At 42.5% G+C, this 15131-nt stretch overlaps 1 protein-coding gene across 1 annotated transcript in view; it reads right to left on the bottom strand.

The window, feature by feature from the left end:
* Window positions 1-12739, bottom strand: part of MTIF2 (mitochondrial translational initiation factor 2) — a gene marked incomplete in the record, with an annotated part of 44844 nt that extends 32105 nt beyond the window's left edge. The window contains 2 exon segments of the mRNA XM_034764308.1: window positions 5091-5322; window positions 12581-12739. Coding sequence (XP_034620199.1) covers window positions 5091-5322; window positions 12581-12636 — 288 coding nt within the window.
* Window positions 12740-15131: the final 2392 nt, after the last annotated feature.

Here is a 15131-nt window from a genome sequence, read left to right as displayed (position 1 = left end):
AGTAGTGCAAATAAATGATTTATATACACAGTACTTAATTATCAGAGGGGTAGCCATATTAGTCTGGATCTGTAAAAAGCACGTCTGACAAAGTGGGTATTCACCCACGAAAGCTTATACTCCAATACGTCTGTTAGTGTGTAAGGTGCCACAGGACTCCGTTGCTTTTTACAGTAGTTAATGTACATATTTCCAAAATACTCCATCTTGAAAGTATTTTTACTTGTCCCAGATTAATATAAAACATTCCTATAATATTGTATATTTATATGGACCAATCATCTTCAATAAGCTGTTCTGAAACAAAACCATCTAATTAAATGATGTAATGATTTTATTAATATGCATAACTTTCAAGTTTGATATATTTTCATCCTATGCACAGAGTAAATGACTAGTAATAGAACTGAAGTTTCAAGTACATCTGGTGATGCAAAAAAAAGTATTTACTCGTGGTCCATGAGAATAGGCTGGTCACATGGAACTGGTTCCTCTTATTTCTGGGTGTTAAACTGCATTAGGGATTGCTGAAAACACTTTTCTTTATCACTTTCCCATTTAGTTTTATAGCAGCAGTTGCCAGAGTGAAAGCAAAGGGAGGGCGTACAATTGCAAATAGGAACCGGCCGAAGTTAGCAGCCAAATTCTGCCCTCTAACACACACACAACCAAGGTTAAGACTCCCTTCCCCCCCAGGTTTCTGAGAAAGTGAGCAAATGGGTTTATTTTGTAGACTTATCTCCTCTATTATCCCAGCCTATCCCATTAAAATTCATACTGAGTGTGCTAGAGCACCAACAAATAAAAGAACACTTTCTCCTATCACCTGTGGGACTTTTTTTTAAATGTCTAGGTTGGTCCAATTGTTTTATTTACTTATTTCAGTCCAAACGTTTACCAGATCAAAGGAACTTAACTCATCTGAATTAGATGGTTGAGAAGTGCCACAGAAGATGACAAAATCTCAGGCAAATCTATTCATTCCCCCTCTTTTGTAGTACTGGAAATGCAGGAAACAATGCAACAATTAAGAGTTGCTAATGAGTGACATGAGCACTACTGGAAAATTTAATGAGTCAGCAGACATCTCAGACATACACAAAGGGTACGTCTTCACTACCTGCCGGATCGGTGGGTAGTAATCGATCTATCGGGGATCGATTTATCGCATCTCATCTAGACGCGATAAATCAATCCCCGAACGTGCTCCCCGTTGACTCCGGAACTCCACCAGAGTGAGAGGCGGAAGCGGAGTCGACCAGGGAGCCACGGCCGTCGATCCCGCACTGTGAGGACGTGAGGTAAATCAATCTAAGATACGTCGACTTCAGCTACGCTAGTCTCGTAACTGAAGTTGCGCATCTTAGATCGACATCTCCCCCCACAAGTGTAGACCTGCCCAAAGAGCCATGGCAGATTTTCTTTATTCTCAGCACAGTGCTGAGAAAGGCTGTTAAGATGGGCATGTACGTGAGTACAGAATTAGGTATAAAAAACTGAAAATTAGTATGATTCTGATAAACAATTGATTTCAGGCATCAATGGTATAATATATTTGCTGAAAATGTAAAAATATAGCACTATGCTCCTAAAACTTTATTAGTGTATATTAGTAAGTAAAGCTTTGTCTGCACTGGGAAATAGCCCAATTTCAGCCATCACTGCAGCTGCACCACTGCAAACCTCTAATGTAAATAAGGGAAATTACAATTTGCATGGATAGAGGTTACTCCTGTTTCAAACAGATGTAAGCTCTACTGGTGTAAATCCCAGCTTTCTCTGCCTACATTTGGGTTTTGCACTAGTACAGCTACAGCAATTGTTGAAATTGTCTGCATTGGAAATTAGCCTCAAGGCCCACGTTGTTCTAGCTGACAAAATATGTTAAAAGAGTGGAATTATAATTGCTTGTTTGCTAGTGGAAAGTCAAGTATTAAATACACTGCTCAAAATGTGCACTAATATGGCAACACCACCATGATTTGTTTGGTCTTTTACCATCAGTTTTCAGCTTGAGGACCTCAGCGCACCAAGCCTTTCCTGACTGATGTCTGCTGGAAAGCTGTGCTAAAGATGTAGCGTTACAGTGGTGCTATTCTTCTGCACCGAAACATTTGATAAAAACAGTTGCATAATCCTAGTCAATTTCATTCACAACTTATCTAATACAGTATGTAAAGCATTTCACCATAGGAAGATGGTGCTATTCTAATTCTCTACCTGTTGGCTGGAAAAGTGAAGAACATAGAGGGAAAAAAATCAGAAACAGAAGATGTAGGCTCACAGAGACATACATACAAAGAAAAGGTCACTCAAATAAGGCAAAAATATTTCTTATCTAACGGTGGTGTTCATAAATGTTCATAATCAGGATTATATGACTACTAACATTTTCTTTTCATTTTGTTAGAACTCTGATATAAGAAGTTTGTCTGGCAGTGGACAGGGGATTTATTGTGGATCCTGATGAGAAAATATGTGGTAATCAAATTATAATATAGATAATTCCAGCATGACATTTCCTATAGCATTCTTCAAAACTCCATTATTGTCTTAAATATAATACTGCTGGATCTTTTTTCAAAAGAATAAATTGGCTCACCTATGTCTTTATCCATAGCTCTTGCAAGATCTTGAACTGTCATCCTCTGCTGTATCTTTATCTCCTGCCTTTCTATTTTAGGTTTTATTGGCGGTAATTTCTGTTTCCCTGGTCTTTTCCCCTACAAAGGAGTAAGACGTGCGTAAGGATATATGGGTGGCATAAATTAAGGAATGACTAATAAACAATATTTAGAGGGCCAATGAAAACAAAAATTGTAAGTTGTAAACAAATATCTTTGCCTACATTACAAATTACTGAAAACTGTTAAAATAGTTTTCAGAGTAGCAGCCGTGTTAGTCTGTATCCGCAAAAAGAAGAACAGGAGTACTTGTGGCACCTTAGAGACTAACAAATTTATTAGAGCATAAGCTTTTGTGGACTACAGCCCACTTCTTCGGATGCATATAGAATGGAACATATATTGAGGAGATATATATACACACATACAGAGAGCATAAACAGGTGGGAGTTGTCTTACCAACTTTGAGAGGCCAATTAATTAAGAGAAAAAAAAACTTTGAAGTGATAATCAAGATAGCCCAGTACAGACAGTTTGATAAGAAGTGTGAGCATACTTACAAGGGGAGATAAATTCAATGTTTGTAATGGCTCAGCCATTCCCAGTCCTTATTCAAACCGGAGTTGATTGTGTCTAGTTTGCATATCAATTCCAGCTCAGCAGTCTCTTGTTGGAGTCTGTTTTTGAAGTTTTTCTGTTGTAATATAGCCACCCGCAGGTCTGTCACTGAATGACCAGACAGGTTAAAGTGTTCTCCCACTGGTTTTTGAGTATTTTGATTCCTGATGTCAGATTTGTGTCCATTGATTCTTTTGCGTAGAGACTGTCCGGTTTGGCCAATGTACGTGGCAGAGGGGCATTGCTGGCACATGATGGCATATATCACATTGGTAGATGTGCAGGTGAACGAGCCCCTGATGGTATGGCTAATGTGATTAGGTCCTATGATGATGTCACTTAAATAGATATGTGGACAGAGTTGGCATCAGGGTTTGTTACAAGGATAGGTTCCTGGGTTAGTGGTTTTGTTCAGTGATGTGTGGTTGCGGTGAGTATTTGCTTTAGGTTGGGGGGTTGTCTGTAAGCGAGGACAGGTCTGTCTCCCAAGATCTGTGAGAGTAAAGGATCATCTTTCAGGATAGGTTGTAGATCTCTGATGATGCGCTGGAGAGGTTTTAGTTGGGGGCTGAAGGTGACAGCTAGTGGTGTTCTGTTATTTTCTTTGTTGGGCCTGTCTTGTAGGAGGTGACTTCTGGGTATTCGTCTGGCTCTGTCAATCTGTTTTTTCACTTCAGCAGGTGGGTATTGTAGTTTTAAGAATGCTTGATAGAGATCTTGTAGGTGCTTGTCTCTATCCGAGGGATTGGAGCAAATGCGGTTATATCTTAGAGCTTGGCTGTAGACAATGTATCGTGTGGTGTGTCCTGGATGGAAGCTGGAGGCATGTAGGTAAGCGTAGCGGTCAGTAGGTTTCCGGTATAGGGTGGTATTTATGTGACCACACATCACTGAACAAAACCACTAACCCAGGAACCTATCCTTGTAACAAACCCTGATGCCAACTCTGTCCACATATCTATTCAAGTGACATCATCATAGGACCTAATCACATCAGCCATACCATCAGGGGCTCGTTCACCTGCACATCTACCAATGTGATATATGCCATCATGTGCCAGCAATGCCCCTCTGCCACGTACATTGGCCAAACCGGACAGTCTCTACGCAAAAGAATCAATGGACACAAATCTGACATCAGGAATCAAAATACTCAAAAACCAGTGGGAGAACACTTTAACCTGTCTGGTCATTCAGTGACAGACCTGCGGGTGGCTATATTACAACAGAAAAACTTCAAAAACAGACTCCAACGAGAGACTGCTGAGCTGGAATTGATATGCAAACTAGACACAATCAACTCCGGTTTGAATAAGGACTGGGAATGGCTGAGCCATTACAAACATTTAATCTATCTACCCTTGTAAGTATGCTCACACTTCTTATCAAACTGTCTGTACTGGGCTATCTTGATTATCACTTCAAAGGTTTTTTTCCTCTTAATTAATTGGCCTCTCAGAGTTGGTAAGACAACTCCCACCTGTTTATGCTCTCTGTATGTGTGTGTATATATATCTCCTCAATATTTATTCCACTCTATATGCATCCGAAGAAGTGGGCTGTAGTCCACGAAAGCTTATGCTCTAATAAATTTGTTAGTCTCTAAGGTGCAACAAATACTCCTGTTCTTTTTGCGGATACAGACTAACACGGATGCTGCTCTGAAACCTATTAATATGTCTTGTAAATCTAAAGTAAATTCTCTATACAGTGGGGTAACAATCTTATACACAGTAAATTCATTACTAACAGAGTTTCTATTTATATAATGAAAATGCTCAAAAATTGATTTTTTTGCACTTTGTACTTTCAGATGGGATAAAGTAGTTGTTGGAACCTGTTCATTACCTCCTTTGTAGCTAAAAGCCTATATTGTGAGAGTGCAACACTGGTGAATGTGTCTGTTTGCCAGAGCTGTGGGTGCAGCTGAACTGGCCGCATGGGGTATGTGGATGACCGCAGAGGCTTCCACTGTGTTCTGTGAATTTTCCTGTAAGAAAGACTATGCAGCTGTCTGCAAGCACAATGTAAGTGGACCAGGTTTTCCAATTTCAGCATCATTCCTCGATTCATTTCTTCACTGTGAATAGAAAAGATACAATGAAATCAGGGTGGATTTGATTTAAATCAAATTGATTTAAAAAATCCGACTTAAATAAAAAAAATCGATTTAAATGAAAATAAACCTGCTTTTTGACAATTCATAAAACTTGTCTTAGGTCATTCCAAATTGAATCAATAATCATCCAATTACACTTCTAGAGAACTATACAATGAATTTACTAGTTTGAAAAATGTCAGTTAGTTATATAGACTGAAGATAAAAAAAAAAAAATCTACAGCAAGTCCCCAAATAACAGTGTGGATAAAAATCAATGATTTAACAAACAAACAAAAAAAATTGGATTTTTTTTTTTATTTAAAATCGGATTTTTTGGATAAAATACATTTGAGGAAAAAATGTATCTGAAGATAGTTTTAATTAAGATACATTATAGCTCAAAAATATCTCATCATGGAATAGGGATTATAAATTCTAATTCTATAGGGATTATAAATTCTAATTCTATAGTATGAGACAATATATTCATGTAATGTTTAAGAAAAGTTTTGTAAATTAGTTCCAATAGTTCATGGATTAGGGACCCAATTTTATGGAGTTCCAGGGGCTTCTGTATAGATTATTTAGGTTAATCTTTCTATCTACCCAATGGGACTCAGTGCTCAGTCTATATCAGAGATGCTTAGTTTTGCAGTTCTCAAACTGTGGATTTGTCTCTCCGAAAGATAACATGCTTGTTAACAGAAAAAATGTTTTAAAATAAATAAATAATATAGAGAGGTGAGAAATAACAGATCTCAACCCTATCGTCCCTCTGCAAATTTGTTTACACAGAGTCAATCCCTTACCTCTCTCTAAAAATGCAAAGTTTCAAAAAGTTCAATGAATAGAAGATTGTTGGGGGTGGAATATATCAGGACAAGGAGAAGAAGTCTGGAGATAAATGTGATATGGGAGGGACAAACAGTAGAAACAAAAGTGAAACTGTTTGAGCAGCATATTCCAGAAGAACTTTGAGCAGGGGATTGGACTATATGACCTCCTGAGGTCTCTTTCAACTCTAATATTCTATGATTCTAGGTCTTGAGGTCTTTCTGAGTGTAGCCTTCATTGATTTGAGATCTACCATACCATTCTCTCACTAGAAGGGAAAACCTATAATGGCAGCAGGCCATAAAAGAGACCCAGTTTGGGAATATTTTAATGAAGTTCCTCTGCCTGTGGGTAAGACAGGCATGCGTGCAAAATGCAAACAGTGCAATAAAGAAATGCAAGCCCTGGTTGCCTGAATGAAACCACATCATGAGAAGTGTTCCTTCTCAGGAGGAAGCTGCGTTGAAGATGATGAAAGGAACACGTCTGAACATGCAGGATCTTCAGTTTGGTAAACTTTTTTATTTCATACTTCGTTCTTAAGGACTGCCTGTCTTCCTTCTGGACTATTCTTGAATTCTCAGGTTTGAGAAAAAAAATATAGTTGTTAGTACCAGAGAGTAACTATCATTTTAGATGCAGTTGTGATAAAAAATAAATAGCTGAAATAAGCAGATCGTCCTTTTACAATTTCACTTTAAAATATACTGAGTGTCAGTGAATGCAATGAGTAATACTAAATGAGCAGTATGGTAATAATAATTAAATAACTGCATTGACTTATTTTGTTTAGGAGAATCCATCCTCAACATACACGATTCTGAAGACCATCCACTTCAAGATCACCATCATTTTCTATAGTTTTAGAGTTATCTGCCAATGATAGTGTTTCAGTCACATCATGTATGTCACATAGCCACAGTACATCACCTGTAGCAAAAAAAAAAAAAAAAAAAAAAATCATCATCCAGAAACAACCATAGATAAGTTTGTGATAAGAACCAGCAGATTACAAAAAGAGGTAATTGATGAAAAAAATTGCCTGGTTTGTTTATGCAACAAACTCTCCTTGCCGTATGATTGAGAACCCACACTTCATTAACATGGTTCAGTCATTAAAACCAGGATACAGTCCACCTAACAGAGCAGATGTCGCAGGCAAATTGCTGGATAAAGTGCATGAAAGAGAAATTGAGCAGTGTGCAAAAAATCTAGAGGTAAAATTGTTCACTCATCAAAACTCAGGTTGAGTCCACAGTGATTCTGTTATATGTGCTTATATGACAACAGAAGGGAATGTCTTCCTTACAGAAACAATGGATACATCAGGAAATGCACACACAGCAGAATACTTACAAGAAGTAGCAGTAAAATCTATAACAAACTGTGAAAAGTGAAGAAAAAATTCAAATGTCTAGTACGCAGCTTGGTCACAGACAACGCTGCAAATGTATCCAAGATGAGAAGAAATTATTTAGAAGAGAGTCCCAAGCTAATAACATATGGTTACAGTGCTCATTTGATGCACCTTCTAGCCAAAGACTTCAGTGTTCGAGAAATTGCAAAATACTTCCATAATAACCACTTTGCAATAGCTGCTCTGAAAAAAGTGGGAGGAACAAAGCTAACTCTCCCAGAAGACATGTGATGGAACTCAGTAGTGGACTGTTTTGAGCACTATATCAAGAACTGGCCTAATCTGATGACAGTTTGTGAACAAAATTGTGAAAAAATAGATGGCACTGTCACAGCCAAAGTTCTCAACATTGGGCTTAAGAGAAGTGTTGAACGCATGCTGTGTACCCTGAAGCCTATTTCTGTAGCCTTGAACAAAATGCAGGGAAATAGCCGTTTTATTGCTGATGCTGTTGAAATTTGGAAGGATTTGAGTGAGATCTTAAAAAGAGAAACATGCAATGACAGAGTTAAATTACAAGTATTAAAAAAAACAAATGGGACAAGCATTATCTCCAGCTCATTTTCTTGCAAATATTCTCAATACTCGGTACCAGGGTCAGACCTTAACTGCTGAAGAAGAGGAGTTGGCTATGACATGGACATCCAGCAATCATCCCTCCATAATGCCAACTATAATAAATCTCAAAGCTAAGGGTGAACCGTTCAAGAAATATATGTTTGCTGATGTTTTAAAGAAAGTCACACCAATGAACTGGTCACTTAAGCACTTGGATTCAGAGACTGTTGAAGTGATAATCTCACTTTTAACAGCAGTAGCTTCTTCTGCCAGTGTAGATAGAATATTTTCTTCCTTTGGACTAATTCATTCCAAACTGAGAAATGTTTGGGACCTGAAAAAGCAGGAAAGCTTGTTTTTCTTTTCCAGATTATGAACAAACAGGAACATGAAAGTGAGGACAAATGAGTTAGCTGCAGAAGCCAATATTTTAAGTATCAGAGGGGTAGCCATGTTAGTCTGGATCTGTAAAAAGCAACAAAGAGTCCTGTGGCACCTTAAAGACGAACAGATGTATTGGAGCATAAGCTTTCATGGGTGAATACCCATTTCATCAGATGCATGTAATGGAAATTTCCAGAGGCAGGTATAAATATGCAGGCAAGAATCAGTCTGGAGATAACGATGTTAGTTCAATCAGGGAGGATGAGGCCCTCTTCTAGCAGTTGAGGTGTGAACACCAAGGGAGGAGAAACTGCTTCTGTAGTTGGATAGCCATTCACAGTCTTTGTTTAATCCTGATCTGATGGTGTCAAATTTGCAAATGAACTGAAGCTCAGCAGTTTCTCTTTAAAGTCTGGTCCTGAAGTTTTTTTGCTGTAAGATGGCTACTTTTACATCTGCTATTGTGTGGCCAGGGAGGTTGAAGTGTTCTCCTACAGGTTTTTGTATATTGCAATTCCTAATATCTGACTTGTGTCCATTTATCCTTTTATGTAGGGACTGTCCAGTTTTACATCGGCCAAACTCCTCCCTTGGTGTTCACACCTCAATTGCTAGAAGAGGGCCTCATCCTCCCTGATTGAACTAACCTTGTTATCTCCAGACTGATTCTTGCCTGCATATTGATACCTGCCTCTGGAAATTTCCATTATATGCGTCTGATGAAGAGGGTATTCACCCATGAAAACTTATGCTCCAATACATCTGTTAGTCTTTAAAGTGTCACAGGACCCAATATTTTAAGTTTCTCGTGTTGACCTGGCTGACATAGTCAATTTAATTTTTGTTTTTTTAAAAAAATATTTCATTTAATTATTTTAGTTAAAAACAATTTTAACAAAAACAAACCTGATTTTAGAATACTGCGTACAGATGTGGTCTCCTCATCTTAAAAAAGATATACTGGCATTAGAAAAGGTTCAGAGAAGGGCAACTAAAATGATTAGGGGTTTGAAACGGATCCCATACGAGGAGAGATTAAAGAGGCTAGGACTTTTCAGCTTCGAAAAGAGGAGACTAAGGGGGGATATGACAGAGGTATATAAAATCATGAATGATGTGGAGAAAGTGAATAAGGAAAAGTTATTTACTTGTTCCCATAATATAAGAATCAGGGACCACTAAATGAAATTAATGGGCAGCAGGTTTGAAACAAATAAAAGGAAGTTCTTCTTCATACAGTGCACAGTCAACCTGTGGAATTCCTTGCCTGAGGAGGTTGTGAAGGTTAGGACTATAACAGGGGTTTAAAAGAGAACTGGATAAAGTCATGGAGGTTAAGTCCATTAATGGCTATTAGCCAGGATGGGTAAGAAATGGTGTCCCTAGCCTCTGTTTGTCAGAGAGTGATGATGGATGGCAGGAGAGAGTTCACTTGATCATTACCTGTTAGGTTCACTCCCTCTGGGGCACCTGGCATTGGCCACTGTTGGTAGACAGGATACTGGGCTGCATGGACCTTTGGTCTAACCCAGTACGGCCACTCTTATGTTCTAGAAAACTTGAATGTCTAACTAAATTCAAAAAACAATATGCTTGTTTTGTTAAAATATTATGTTTGCTGTTGAAGAAAAAAAATCCAGAATACATAATGTTGCTGTTTTAGTTAAATAAAACAATTTAAATGTCTGTCTGGTGATGTTCTCCTCCTAATGCAGCATGGCAAGAAAATCCTCCAAATATTAATGATTAACCTGTTAAATTGGAGATATTTATAAAGTCATTGGGAGGTGAACTATCTGCTTCAATTACCTTTTGGTAAATGAAATAACCAAACAATCATTCATTTTCTGATATAGCTGTAAAACTAATCTGAAAAGTTTTCAAAATAAATCACTTAGAAAATATATAGTGTGAACCTTCTAAAAATGAAACCTATCTCTATCTCTGAGTTGTGAAGAATATGTATTAAGGTCATTACAACCAACAAGAATGCACTTTTATGTAGAAATCCATGATTAAATCAAGCCTTCCTGACTACTGATTTAAATCAAATCCACCCTGCCAAAATATAACAAAAATCTTAATTCTAATCTGTGTGATTGTTCAGCAAAATATTTTTCCTATTGAACAAATCATAAAATCATAGATTAGTGTGGAAGAGACCTCAGGAGGTCATCTAGTCCGCCCCCATGCTCAAAGCAGGACCAACACCAACTAAATCATTCAAGCCTGACCTTAAAAACTTCTAAGGATGGAGATTCCACTACCTCCCTATGTAATCCATTCCAGTACTTCACCACCCTCCTAGTGAAATAGTGTTTCCTAATATCCAACCTAGACTGCCCCCACTTGCAACTTGAGACCATTGCTCCTTGTTTTGTCATCTGCCACCATTGAGAACAACCAAGCTTCATCCTCTTTGGAACCCCCCCTTCAGGTAGCTGAAGGCTGCTATCAAATCCCCCCTCACTCTTCTCTTCTGCGGACTAAATAAGCCCAGTTCCCTCAGTCTCTCCTCGTAAAGCATGTGCCTCAGCCCCGTTGATATATGGCACATCTATTGAAAACTAATGATATATAGATGTGAAGAAACCTGTGATTTTCTTTACCCTTGGCAATTAAGTTTTGTATCTGAGTTTTGGACAGAAACTGCACTGGCTGCATTGGTCAATCATCTCCCCCGGCCGATAGATGAGGGTTAAACATCCATTCTAATTTTATATAGTCTGCCTTTGCAATTCTTTATCATGTGCAACTGTTGACAAACTTGTAGCTTTTAGAATGGCTCACCTTTATCTTTCAACCCCAAAGGTGCCCTTACATGGGGTTCTACATCATCATCCCACCTACTATGTTAGTAAGAGGGAACATGGGCGTAGTGTCTTTGTTATGATGACAATACCCATTTCTACAGCAGCTGCTCACATCCATGACACTATGGTTTGGAAGAGGGGCTAACTTCACTAAAACTCAATGACAGAAACAGTGGTATCTATAGCTAGGTTCCTAGATTTTAAAGCTGGCAGGGACCATTGTAGTAATCTAATCTGATATCCTGCCTAACACAGACCATAAGTACTTATATGGCCCATAGCACTGTAGTATCTAGGCAGTCTGGATGAAAGCATGTGAACGTTACACCGGCACCATTGATGACTGAGTGCAGCTGTCTTTTGTAACACAGGTCCTCAATCTGGGAGTTTATTATATGACAGGCTGCTTCTAGATGCCCAGATAACAGCTGTAGCCAAGAGTACTTTTTTCATCTTGAGCCTATCATCAGACCACAAACTGATTTTCTGAATGCCAGTCTTGTTATTCTTATCACATCCGTGTCACCCTAAAACTAGGCCACCACAAGGTACACTCCCCCGGAGCCTATCAGTGATTGCAGACACAGGGAGGGAAACGAAGACTAGTACTGAATGTGGAAGCCCACTTGTGAGGTGGTGCTTCTTGCCCTCAGCACCTCAGACCTGTGCTCCGCCAGCCACGTTGGCTGCCGCTTAGTTCCCATCTGGCATTCAAGCTGACGGCTTTCAGCCAGAGCTCGAGACGGCTGGGGAGACGACTGAGAAGTGGGGTCTCCTCGAGCAACATTGGCTCCGCTCAGCCTGCAGCGCTGCTCAGAATCAGGCTCTTTCGGTTGAACAGGGAGCAATCCGCCACAGGGCCCTCAGCCTTGGCCTACCCCAGGCACCGCAGGGGGCACCTTAGTGCCACCGACCCCGCTTTGCCCAGACACTCGTAGAGGTGCCAGGAAGCAGGCACAGGAGATTGGGGGTAGGGTGGGGGAACAGCGGCCGGGGAGCTGGGGGGAAATCAGGCGGGGCGCGCACACCGAGGCCTTTCTCAACACCCTAGTGCCGCAGTCACTGAGAACGAGCGACACCGGGGCTGTCTGGGAGGGACGGGTGCGAGAGGCGGACTGGTCAGCCCCAGGGGACCGCACACCCAGAGGGGCCCAGCCCTGCGGCCGGCTCCGCGCCCCCCAAACACCGCGCACCCCAGGTAAACCCGGCCTGTCAGCGCCCCTTTACCTACCACGAGCCGGAAGCGAGCCGGAAGCGCAGCGGAGCGCGCCAGAACACGTGACCCATTGAGAGGCGGGGCAGAAGGCGCAATCGGGAAGAGGGCGTTGAAAGCAGAGCGGAGCTGGCGGTGTTCTGGGGCTCGTACAGAGCGGGGCCGAGGCTGTAGGCCGTCGGTTCGCGTTCGGAGAACTGGAAGTAGGGGCTGGAGGGAGGCGGGGCTGATATGTGTAACGCGGCGGCACAAAGGGGACTAGCGTAGCTGAACTGCACGCGGCTGAGCTGTCAGTGGAAATACCGCGGCAGGCCGGACACCGCGCAGGGCCTGAGCCAACCGCTCTGGTGCTAGCGCTAGTTGTTTTATTGAGTGTCTCCTGGGGCTTGGTATTGTTCTTAGCTCCTGGAGCCCAGCGACTGGTGAGACTCTCTTCTGGGCTTTTACAATCAGTAAATATCTGGACTCCTGCTCACAGAGAGACCCTAAGGCCTGGTCCACATTAACCCCCCACTTCGAACTAAGATATGCAACTTCAGCTACTTGAATAACATAGCTGAAGTTGAAGTACCTTAGTTCGAACTTACCGTGGGTCCAGACGTGGCAGGCAGGCTCCCCTGTTGACTCCGCGTACTCCTCTCGTGGAGCAGGAGTACTGGTGTCGATAGTGAGCACTTCCGGGATCAACCCGGGATCGATTTATCACATCTAGACAAGACGCGATAAATCGAACCCAGAAGATCGATTGCTTACCGCCAGACCCGGAGGTAAGTATAGATGTACCCTAAGAGAAGTGATAAAACCGGAAGTCAAATACAAAGAACCCTATGCTTATTTTTAAATCTCAGTATTTTTAAGGAAATCTCATGTCAGGGATCTGACTCATGAATTTTAACACTTAGGGCTGGCAGCTCTGAAAGTATCAGCAGTGATGTATACATAGGCATGTGCAGCACATTTCATTAGGATGTGCACCCAGGGAATTTTATTTATTTATTTTTTTAAAGGTGAACATCATAAAGGTGGGGGTGTGAGAGGGAGTGCAATGTGCAGGAAAGGGCTCAGGGCAAGGGATTGGGGCAGAGGACAGAACAAGGAGCAATGGTCTCAAGTTGCAGTGGGGGAGGTCCAGGTTGGATATTAGGAAACACTATTTCACTAGGAGGGTGATGAAGCACTGGAATGTGTTACCTAGGGAGGTGGTGGAGTCTCCTTCCTTGGAGGTTTTTAAGGCCCGGCTTGACAAAGTCCTGGCTGGGATGATTTAGTTGGGAATTGGTCCTGCTTTGAGCAGGGGGTTGGACTAGATGACCTCCTGAGGTCTCTTCCAACCCTGATATTCTATGATTCTAGGAGGGGTGTGGAGTGTATGAGGGGGCTCAGGGCAGGGAGTTGAAGTGCATGGGGGGGCAGCGGGTAGCAGGGGCAGGGAGTTAGGGTGCAGCAGGGGGCTCAGGGCAGAGAGTTGGGGTGCAAGGTGTAGCAGGGGGCTCAAGGAAGGGGGTTGGGGTACAGGAGGGATACTGGGTGCAGGCAGGGGGCTTAGGCAGGGGGTTGGGGTACAGGAGGAGTGCAAGGTTCAACAGGGGGCTCAGGGCAGGGAGTTGGAGTGCATGGGGGTGTAGGGGGCTCGGTGCAGGAAGGGTGTGAGGTGCAGACAGGGGGCTCAGGGCAGGGAGTTGGGGGGTGGGGTGCAGGAGGGGTTTGGACTCCAGCCCGGCGCTGCTTACCTGCAGCAGCACGCTCCCTGCCTGCCCTGGCCCCATGCCATGCCGCTTACCACATTCCTGTGCGGCCCTTGGGGAACAGGAGGCCACAGGGCTCCATGCACTGCCATTGCTGCACCTTCAAGTACCTCCCCTGAAGCTCCCATTGGCCACTGTTCCCCCTTCCCGGCCAATAGGAGCTGCGGGGGGCGGTGCCTGGAGCAATGCACGGAGCCCTCTTCCCCCCCCCCAAGGGCCCCAGGGACATGGTGCCGTGCCAGCCGCTTCTGAGAGTGGCACAGGGCCTGCGGTACCATGGGGGGCAAATCCCGCAGGCCAGATCCAAAGCCCTGAGGGGTGGGGGCCAGCCCGCGGGCATTAGGGTGTGCGTGGGCACACCTGGCACACCCCGTGAGCACGCCTATGGATGTATAGCCATTCTGATCCCTGGGGAATACACAAAGTACCAAATCTTGCTCCCAATGAAGATCCCGCCTGCCACAGAATCTTTTGGTGTCCATGTGATCACTAGGGCCGACCGGGAGGTGGAGGGGGGAAGCCGGTACAAATTACCGGGGCCCGGCGGTCTGGAAGGGGACTAGGGCCCTGCTTCCCCTCCCTCTCGTCAGCCTTTTTTAGCCAGTCCTTGCTGGGGGGGCCCCCAAATTTTTTTTCACTGGGGTCCGAAACTGCTCTCGGCAGCCCTGTTGATCACTATCCACGTAGCAGCATTTCTTGGTAAATACACTTTGGAATTTGTTGGTCTTCCATTCTAATAATATGTCCATACTGCCAAAATTGAGCCAATACTGATGGATCAGTTGTCTCAAAGGGGAAGATCATTTTAATACGCTCCTCAGTTA

The sequence above is a fragment of the Trachemys scripta genome, chromosome 3 (genome assembly GCF_013100865.1).
Source record: "Trachemys scripta elegans isolate TJP31775 chromosome 3, CAS_Tse_1.0, whole genome shotgun sequence".
NCBI lineage: Eukaryota > Metazoa > Chordata > Testudines > Emydidae > Trachemys > Trachemys scripta.
Note: the sequence above shows the minus strand (reverse complement) of the source record. Positions and strands in the feature narration are given on the sequence as shown.